Source organism: Protopterus annectens, chromosome 17.part0 (genome assembly GCF_019279795.1).
Source record: "Protopterus annectens isolate FY-2018-M chromosome 17.part0, PAN1.0, whole genome shotgun sequence".
NCBI classification, from domain to species: domain Eukaryota; kingdom Metazoa; phylum Chordata; order Ceratodontiformes; family Protopteridae; genus Protopterus; species Protopterus annectens.
Genome location: NC_056751.1, coordinates 395073653 through 395084531, shown reverse-complemented (window position 1 = coordinate 395084531; position 10879 = coordinate 395073653). Strand labels below are relative to the sequence as shown.

At 40.4% G+C, this 10879-nt stretch overlaps 1 protein-coding gene across 1 annotated transcript in view; it reads right to left on the bottom strand.

Annotated features, from left to right (window-relative positions):
* The window catches only part of PARVA (parvin alpha), a 742770-nt gene that overhangs the window by 100817 nt on the left and 631074 nt on the right, over positions 1 to 10879 (bottom strand). Inside the window, exon 14 of the mRNA XM_044059394.1 lies at positions 6077 to 6145. Coding sequence (XP_043915329.1) covers positions 6077 to 6145 — 69 coding nt within the window. The remainder of the gene's footprint in view (positions 1 to 6076; positions 6146 to 10879) is intronic.

Here is a 10879-nt window from a genome sequence, read left to right as displayed (position 1 = left end):
TCATTAGTCTTAACAGGGAAATCCAGAAGCTGATTAGATTAACCAAAGACCGACATAAGGTAAAAACAGCCACCCTGGTAAAGAATAACTACAAAGTCTTCTGTTAGCTATGTTAGAAATCTCATAAAATGTCCAGCACTGCTCAGAGCTAACAGTAAATGATATTGCATATTCAGACCTAGAGGCTATGTTCAATTTGCTGGCAGTAAGTGTAGCTCAAATGTTATCTCCCTCTCTTCTCATATATTCCCAAGTAACATCTACACACCCACTAAATCTGCCATGATGCTTAGGCAAGACCCGACCCGAGACCAAGAACACTACTTATATGGAACCAGAAAACATACTGGGCTGCCTACTGGCCAGCAAGAAACAGAGCTTGTCAGACTCCCTGCAGATACTTTTCAACACCAGCCTCTAAAAAGGCTTCAGGTCAGAGGAATGGAGGTCAAAAACAAATAGCTGGTGTCAAAAACCATACAGTAAAACTAAATGCCAAGAAGTTTACAACAGTATCCTTTACAATCATGACTTGCCTTGTAGCTATCACATCGACAACACCACCTCAAAGTACATCTGGTAGGCAGGGATCTGGAAACCTGTGCAGACAATCAATTGTCTTTTGATCACCATGTCTCTACTATTGTAAGGAAGTCCTTTTTAATCAAACAGCTTATGTCTAAAGGTATGGTATCCAGCTGTACTCATTATGCTGTACTCATCTGTCATTAGGCCTATCATAGAGTATAATGCCCCCTTTCAGTATATATCTACCCAAACATGTGTCACAAGCAGAAAGACTGCAATGCTTTATCTTTAAAAAAAAAAAAAATGAAGGGCCTAAATCATAAAACTATGCAAACCAACTCAAAGCCTTATCCCTCTTCTAGGTACAGCCTTAACTGACCTATTATAGGTTTCTATGTTCACAGGTTTATAGTAGGCTAATGACCATCAGGGTATTTTCTAATCCTGGCCATGCAACCCAATCCAGTTTTGTTTCAGAGTACCTTGAACATTTATATGGTGGGTATGTTAGTAAGAAGGTGGCCCTGGGTTATGTTGGGGGGGGGGTATGTTAGTTTGGGAGCAGTTAAATACTATAGTATGCTAGTTTCTTTATAGGTGTGTAGTAGGCTAATGGCCCTGAAGCCTTTATAAGCCTAGCGCATAGGATTACCCTGGCATCGTGCCACCCGACCTTAGTTCCCAGTGCCTCTGTGGAGTACAGCCACTGGAGTGATCCCCGGGGTGAATCTTCTATTTCCCAACCACTCATCAAGATTTCTCTTGGAAGAGGGCCAATGAGGTGCTCTGTTTGACATGTATGGGAAACTTATTCCATAGCACGGGCAGTCTCTGGGTTATGAATCTGTCCCACCAGCATGTTCTGTTGATTATGGTAATGAGGTAGAGGTCTCAGGACTGTGTGGTGTGGAGGGATTGGCATTTCTTTAGATGTAGCATTTCTAACAGAGGTGGGTCAGACATGGCTTTGTAAGTCAAGCAGAGATAGCCTGTAAGTAGGTGAGATGAGACAGAGAATAGTTGGAGTTTTTTTGAGTCTGTCCATACAGGACAAGTGTTTAAGGTCTAGGATCCTCTTTGTGAGGTACTTTTGCAGCCCCTCCCGTTGTTGCAGATGTCTAGTGAGGTACATGCCAAATGGGGCATTGTACTTGATGACTGGCCTAATGAGGGAAGAGTAGAGGGAGACAATGACCTCTTCCCTCCTGGATGGAAACCCTTAGCAATGAGATGTGGCGGACTTTCTGACCACAGTGGCAATGTGGTGGTCAAAAGTGAGGTTGCCATCAACCTGTGTTCCCAGATCTCTTATAACACCTTCTGTGTTCAGTGGACTACCATTGATGTGGTAATTCATGGGAACCGGGTTTTTCCCAAAGGAGATGGACATTTTTTGGCATTGAGCTTAAAGCCATGGTTCTGACACCAGTCATTGGTCTCAGTGAGGCCCCCTCTGTAGAATGTCAACATCACTTGGGGAGTCAATAATAGCTCCCAACTTGCAAATGTCTGCAAACATTGTCAGCCAGAGTCCCTTCGTGTTGCCCTGGACTTCAGAGAAGTAGACACCAAACAGGAGAGAAACCAGGACCGAACCCTATGGGACTCCACTCGTGACTGGCCGGCAGTCTGACTTGGGAGTCAGCTACTTTCACATTGTGGGTTCTACCTGTGAGCCATTTTGCAACCCACCTAGTGATATAGGGACTGATGCCTAACTAAGTGAGTTTTTCTATGATTCCTGAGTGGGGAATAGTATAAAAGGCCTTCGCCAGATCAAGGTAGGTTGTATGAATCCACCTTGCCTTCATCCACAGCTCTGGCGACTGACTCAAAGAAGTTGACCAGATTGAACAGGCATGATCTACCCTTCACAAAACCAAACTGTGTGAGATCCAGAATTGGGGATTCCCTATATTCTTGTTTATTAGGTCCATGATGATGCGTTCCATAGCTTTGCATATCAGACTTGTTATGGGAGATAGTTCCCAGGGTCTGTAATCGCTCCTCCTTTGAGGAGAGGGATGATTGTAGCAGTGCGCCATTTGGTAGGGACAAAGCCTATGGTGATGCTGAACAGGGCACACAGGTGAGGTGCCAGTTCACTCTGTAGCTCATGTACAACACAGCCAGGGATATTGTCAGGTCCCACAGAAGCTGCATTCTTGGCCTTGGACAGTGCTGTTTTAACCTGTGCAGCAGTAATACTGGGTGCCTGGCTCTCTATTGGTATTGTGATTGGTCCTTGGGTGGGGGGGTAAAGTTGGCACTGAATCTGTTGGACAGTATATTGGCAATATCTGTTGGCACGGTACAGCAGGTACCATTGTGCAGTAGCTCAGAGCAAATCTGGTTTTTGCCGTGGAGATTCTTTACATAACCATAGAAGGCCTTATTGGTTGTCTTTCCTATCTGCTGCAATCCTGTTTTCATAGCTAGCTTTGGAGGATTTGATGAGAGATCTCAGCTTTTTTGTTGAGGCTTGTAAGGGAGGTTTTCCAGTCTTGGGACTTCACCCTAGTCTGCATCAGTTTCCTCCTCTTTTTGTAGAGTTTGTTTATAGCAGGGGACCACCAGATTGGCTTCCTTTTTTTGGAGGAGAGAGTCTTTGTTCTTTTGGGTATGGTGAGATCCATGCATTTGTGTACGTGTTCGTACAGTGCATTGGTGTATGATTCGGCAGTCATGCAACTGTTTTCCATTTGCATGGGTGCCGTGAAGTTAGCCACCTCTGTTTTTAGGAGCCCAAAGTTAGCTTTGGAGACGTTTTTCATGGTGGTTACCTTTGTGTGTGTGTGGGGGGGGGGGTTTATTTCCAAGCTGATTCGTTTGTGGTCGGATCAAATCAGGGAGGAGTTGACTACTGGTGTAGAGCAACATTCGCCCATGTTAGTAATGACCAAGTCAAGGATGTTGCTAGCTCTAGTGGGGGCTAAGAATGAGCTGGTCCCAGGGCATTAGAATTAATGAATTCCAGGAATTGTTGGGCAAGTGATTAAAAGTTGTCCAAGTACATGAGACATCTGCTACATTACCTTAGGAAAACCATATCTACCAAGCTATCCACAGAGACAGTAGGAAATTGCATAGTCATGTCATCAGGACCTGTATTAGGGTTGGGCTATTACGGTTTAAGAACTTGGTCTTACAGGGGTCACCTGAGTGGTGTTTGGGGTTAAGGTTATATGTTAGATAGTGCTATGATGTGGTATTAGTGCTGTGATGTGGTATTAGTGCTGTTCAATGTGCTATCTGCCCTAAGCTTAGCGGTGTGTAAATCCTTTCTGTGTTACAGGTTAAAAATCTAAGTACTAGCTTTATAGGTAAATTTTACAAGCTAAGAGTTTGCGACTATACAGGGCACTGCTAACAGCTGCTGCATGGTGAGGAGCTCCATACAAACGTACCTAATTTATCACAAAAAGAAAAAAGCTGAAAACCAACTCTTGTGCCCTCTGGCCAATAAACAACTACACCCTGAGCTTGCTAAGTGCTTCACAACTCATATTTGCAAGTCAAAGGACAACATGAACACCCATTTGTGGGATCTCAATCTCCTTTGCAACACAAACAGGACATGTTGGAGGGATATTTATAAACAGTCTCCCACTTCACATAAAACAAAGTACCTTTATTCAAATATAATTTGGATGAATGGAAGATACACTGCAAATTCACCCCAGTTTAGCACCCCATGTCCCCTCATGGATTGGGAAACAAGTAAATGTCCCAACATTTGCTTGTTCTGCCTGCCTCTGGGTTATTCCAACACAAAACAGATGGGCAAGAAACTACCATTGGAATGCAAGAGTAGGTTTCTTAAAATCCTCATAGATTAATAGCCTAAGTACCTATAAAGCTATGAACATACAAGAGATTCTAAAGGCAAGGTCTCAATTTAAAAAACACACACCACTCCACATTTAAACAGAAGATCCCAGTGTCATTGTGGGTAAGCTGCACTGCAACTCTCTCCATGATCTTGTATAGAATACCAGTGAGACTGATGGGCCTAGTGTAACACAACCCCTCCCTTTGAGGGACATGTTCACATATTAGCATTTTTATTTAACAGAAAATATATCATGCTAGTGTGCTTTAATTTTTTTTTGCTGTCCCTAATGAATCTATAGTTATACAACAGAAGTCTCCTCTTCTGTCTATGGCACCCTAATGTATATCTATTTCACTATTTACTGTGAGACCTGAGCAAATGTTTCTGTGGGTACAAACATGTCTTTCATAATGGTTTCCTTTTAGTTTTTTTTTCACAATGAATGTATACTTTACTACTGTTTTCATCCTCAGAGTTACATTCTGAAATTGAGAAAAGACAAACAAGTACTTTCTAAACTTCATCTAACACTGACTTGGCTAACTTTTGAATTCTAAGTAGTAATTATTTTATTCTATTTTACATTATACTAATTTGTCAGGCATTTATTCATAGTCCAGTTCTACAGGCACAACTATTTTCTGTTATTTCTTTCAGCTTTAACTTTATATCACTAGCACAGCCCCGTTCATCCACTGACCTCAGAAAAACACACCCATTAAAATGCAGGAGAATGTTTTGTTGTCCTAAATTTCCCCTAGGGCACATATGTATACATGTACACGTATATAAAGCTATATATTCTTGGTTGTCGCAGAAAGCTGGCCAAAACCAGCCTGACACTACTAGGTCAACAAATAGACTAAATATGTTTGATGACGGAGATGTGTATAATACTGTGTTAATATAATTTCAATAAAAAGTACATGAAAAAATGAAAAAAGTAGACTAAATAATTACATAATAAAATAACTAACTAGTGCATGGTGGCTGACTGAATAATAAATATCAGTGTTAATTTACTGATAAACGGTTCCAGAAAGTAAGATCTCTACTAAAATATACTGTATAACTAAAACATGAATGAAAAAGACATACACCCAGACCATACACAAAATGCTGTATCACTAACATCATACCTGCAATCTGCCAATCTCTTCTGCATTAATTTGTTACCAGACTGTTGTCTGGACTGGTATTTACACTTCTGGCTGCATAAGACTACTCTGCCAAGTTCTGAGAAATAAACAGCAGCTTGAAATCTGACAGTACAAAGTTAAAGGTCAAGCAAACTCAGATGTGCTATGTCTGTCTGTCCAATGACAAGAATGACTCAGGTAAAATACATATACGGCAAGTATAGCAGTATGAGTAGATTACATATGTTGAATGTATGTGGTCAGTAGTATCTGGAAGATGAAGTTGTAATGTACATGTGGATAGTGTGAATGCAGAACAATTATCTCGGCCGGAAGAGGCTGAAGTGTTTATACTCAAAAAAATGCTACATATGCTTAGAACAGTGAGAAAACTCTTCCTGTATGATGAACACCTGCCTGGGGGTTAGCAAGCATTGCTGGTCTTCTTTTGTTTACCACTAATAAGCTCCAAGGCTAATATATTCCTATTATACGGCCTCAACAGCTCACTCCACAAACTTTAAATTAATAAAGGTGGTGCCCAGAGTTCTGGAAATTATTTTTTTTAACTTACCTGTGTGTCCAGCTCTGTAACCTCCAGATTTAATTTGTTGAGGTGTTTGTTCACAAATGTGATAAGAGTCTGTAACAAATGAACAGAAATTAGTTGACAACTGCTGCTGTCATTCAAAAAAATATTAGCCATGCCCACCAAAGTCTTACAGAAGCAAACTACTGCAAACAAACTATGACTGCAACCTTAGAACAACACAACGTAAAAACACTGATCCATACACCAGCAAATCAGATGGTGCCCCCTTAACCTGTAATTTACAAAACAATACTCTAAAGAATAAAATGTCAGTGAAACAAACAGAATAAAATCGATTACACAATTCAGAGATGTCGAATAATCATCTAAGCCAATAAAAAATGTCCATTCAGCCTTCTGGCATGGATGATATTTTTTATAATATCCATCTGGAAGGATGACAACCTCAGTCACAAGGCAAACACCCTTGTACAGTAGGAAAGTGTGTGGAACAAAATTATTTATTTTCGTTTGTTTTCTGGGAAAGTCTGACCAGACACTCAGACATATGTTTAGCAGACGCCCGGGGAGAAAAGCTCCACATAATTATGCTGATTACAGAATGATAAAGAATGTAATATTGCATTCAATTTAACAAAGTTTGCAAGATTTTATACAATTTTACAAAGTTTATGGTAATATGCAACTGAGACATTTCTGACACATAGTTTACAGTAACTGTGCAAATGAGATACATTAACACACAAATTAAGATTATGCTAAATGGTGCAAATCTTCAGCAGTAGTTGGTAATAAGAAAGACTGAGAAGTAGAGAAAGAGAGATTAGTCAGTATTTGAGGCAAGTGAGAAAAAAGGGAGAAAAGTAGACAGGAGGTGTAGAGGTGTTAGTAGAGCTTTGCAGAGGTAGGAGATTAGTTGGAGAGGAAAGTATAAGGGGGATTAATCTGGATGTGAGCATGAACAAAGACAGAAGGTGGTTAAGTGTTGTTTTACTCTGTTTAAAACTCAGTACATTACTATCCCGGTTTAGTGAGATGGTCAAGGAGCTCTATGTCTTGGTGACATAAGAAGAGTAGAGAGTCTCCTGCTTTGTCGTGTGATTTTGAGGTGGTTTGTAATTTTTGGTAGATGAGTGGAGACAGCGTGTTGGGGAATATGATCTGAGGAGGTTTTGTAGGAATGGACAGTTGTTGGGTTTGTGTATTATGGTATGGGCAGTAAAGTAGCTGTGAGTATATTTGCCGATTAGCTAATTCAAGCCACTGCAAATTTTCTATGGCTATACAGTGGTGTGTATGGAATGGAGTGTTACTGCGAATCTGACTATCTTGTCATAGCAAGCTACAATCTTAGAATGGGTGATGCATAAAGGAGACTGGAGAGGGAAGGAAGTGGCAAGTGCCTTCCTGGAGTAGTTGAGATTTATTTTGGTATAGAAAGCTTAGTTTTTGGTGCATTTTTTGATGGAGTTGATGTATGAATCAAATTTTAGTTTTGAGATGGATACGGTTTTAATTATTATGTTATTGGATGAGGTGATGTTGAAGGATAGATTGCTTGTTGTTTGAGACTTAGGAATGAATAGCATTGATTTTATTTTTTTGGCATTTAAAACTAATTGGTGAGATGTGGGCCATGACTATCGAGGAGAAGCAATCTTGCTGGAGTAGAGGGAGGCTTGAGTCTGAGCATATTAGGGTGGCATCATCAGCGTTCTGTATTATAGAGGCAGTTTTTCTGACTTTATGTAGGCTGTTAGTGAAAGTGGTGAAGAGTACAGAGCCTAATACGGAGCCTTGAAGTACTCAGACAGTGACAGGAAGAAAAGGGGAGAGGTCTCGCTTCCATTTGATGGCTTGAATTCTGTTAGACAGGTAGCTGACAGGCAATGAGATAGTTCACTGATTAGTTACTGATAGGATACAAAAAGCTTTTGACGCATCTGAACAGGGAGGATACTAGGTTCCCATTGTTTCTGTTTGTACTTCTAATTTCAGTGAAACTGAGTACAGGAGCAGCTGTGCTGTGATGGGGTTGAAAACTATGCTGTGTGGGGGACAGAAGATTGTTGTTGGTGAGGGTTTATGAGTTAGGAACGAATGCACTTTTCCAATATTCTGGAAAGGTCTAAAGGATTGTTTTTTAGGCAGTAGCTAGTGAGGTCAGTATTAGTTCCACCCTTGTGCAGTGGTATGATGTGTGATTTTTATTTCAGAGAGAGATATTTTTCTGTGATGAATCTATTAAGTATTTAGATTGCGTAAGCTAGTGCACCAGCTGCAATTCTGAGGTATTTGGTGGCAGGCTGTCTGCTGCTTGGGCAGTGGATTTTAATGTAGGTACTGGCTGAAAACAGAAGTGACAAGTATTGTCAGTATGGGTCCAAGGGGGTTTAGTACCAAGAAGATTTAGGATGGACTGAGCAAAGTGGGAGTTAAATTGAATGACTATTGGGTTAGTGTTGCAGGTGGTGGTGGAAGACTGTCCTGTTTACAGTAGTTTTTTTTCTTTTTTCTTTCTATAGAAGTCCAGAATTGTTTTGGGGTTTGGTGATGTTTACTTTGGACTTTGTGAAAGTAGTTTTTTTCTGACCCATCACTGGTTTCTTAGATGTATGTAGGTTTGCCAATTTGACTATATTTTGTGATTGTTGCATGCTTTCCAGGCTTAGTCTCTGTTCCGTATGAAATGTCTGGCTTCATGGCGCTGGGTTACTAGTTCTTTTGTTTCTAAGTGGAGCTAACTCATTAAGTACAATAAGCAATATTTTACTGAAGCTATTAGTGGCATTATTTACAGGTAGATTTTTTATAGCATCCCAGTTGTACTGCTGGAGCCAGCTGATGAAGTACTCTTTAGTGAAATTAGTCAGTTTACATACCCTGTTGGAGGATGATGTTTTTAACGGATTGGGTGGTTTGTCTGATGGCAAATGTGGGGAGATGTTCACTAATGGAGTTGGGACGACAGCCAAAGAAATTTATTTTATAGGCTACAGAGCTAAGGATCGAGTCAAGAGTTGTCTTTTACTGCATTTGTCTATTCTGTTGGAGTGGATATATGTCAGTTGAAATTATAAAGACTGACAGAGTGGTAGGTAGGGTAGGGGAGCAGAATGAGCCAGAGCCATGCAAGCACGAAAAGAGTGGGCTGCACGAGGCTACAAAGTACTCATAAAGCTATCAATGAGTTTGGAATGAAATGAATATCAGGTTTTGGAAAAGAAAGAGCTTAAAAGTGGCTGTAATTTTGGAATAAAAAGCGTGAGCAGTGCTAGACATAAAATGTTAGTGTAATAATGACACAGTTATAGTTGAAAGTAGTTTTACATGTGAATTGTGACTATAACTTAGGCTAGAATGGCAGGGATTCACTAGATCGGTACAGAAAGAGTTACTAGAGGACCTTAATAAGGCCATCACTGGGGTGGGGGGTGGGTAGTAGATACAAACTAATGGAAGGCAGTTAAGCTTTTGTTGACATCCCAGTACTATGTGGCAACCACATGTGTATTTCTATGTAACATGAGGTCTCTATATTCTAGCTTCTGAGTATATTTAGTCTTTATCAATTGAATAGTTATAGTGAAAAAGATGGCATACATCTAATGTATATGCTGTGCTGTTTCTTTAGCTTTACTTTTCCTCTTGGTCAGGTCTCTGCTCTTCACTAAATATTATGTTGCAGTGAGGAGGTTACAGGAAATGGTGGGTGGTCAGTTTGGGTTACCTTAGCACCTATGAACGAGAGAAAGTTTAAATATAGATAAATGGGTAATAGGAAAAGTAGTGGGTACATTGAAAAAAAACAGCAAATAAGGTGAGGAAAAATAACACAGTTGGAAACTCCTGGGTTCTGGCTGGTGTGATTCTCAAACAATCTGGAAATACATCGCTGATTGATAAGTATATTTCTTGGCATTTTAACCTTTCAGAGTTCTGCATTGTCTTAATTTTGCCTGACTGAATTATTTTATATATTCTCTGGCATTGTTTTCTGTTTCTCATCTGTCCTGAAACTGTTTTGCCCTCCTCCCTCCCACCCTATTCTTGTAGAGTTGTTATAGTCGGTGACTTTGCAGTTGCCCGCCCCTACTGCAAATTTGATCTGGGGCACCCCCCTCCCAGTCTGGTGTTCACTCTACTTAATACAAACAGAACATCTGAGAAGGCCAGCCCACTTAGATTCTTAACCTTTGCACCTCCTTCCTCTCTCCTTGCACTTTACTTAAAAAAATATTGCACTTTAGTTTGCTTTTGCCTCTTCTTAAAAGTACTCAATTGCATTTATTCTGCTGCATTTATTACTGCTTGGTAGTAGCCTGATTAAATTGTAACTGTTATTCTAAGCCTTTGGTTGAAGCACTTGGGCTTCAGAACAGTTGTTTTACATTAAGAAGGTTTGCGATCTGCACTGTTGTGGCAGGACAGGTAGCTTACATCCTTCTAAGTTGGGAGTTGCTGACTGAAGGCTTAGTGTCTGCAATTCTAAGAGTGTATTAGTTCTGGTTTAAGCACTTGGGCTTCGGGCCAGTTATTTTACATTAAGAAGGTGTGGTCTGCACTCTTGTGGGAGGAGAGGGTAGATTCTGCCCTTCTGAGCTGGGAGTTTCTGGTTAAAGGCTTATTATGCCTGCTTATTTGAACTGTTTCTTTCTGAAAGTGGCACACCTTGTTTGCTGTAGCATAGACTAAATTCAGACCTGCTGAATCTAGCTTTGTTTGTAGAACTTGAGCACTAATCCAGACCATCTTTTTTTGGAGAAGGTTCCCCTGCACCTTAGTGGCAGGAGTGTGCAGTTAGAACTTGTCTGATCGAAGACT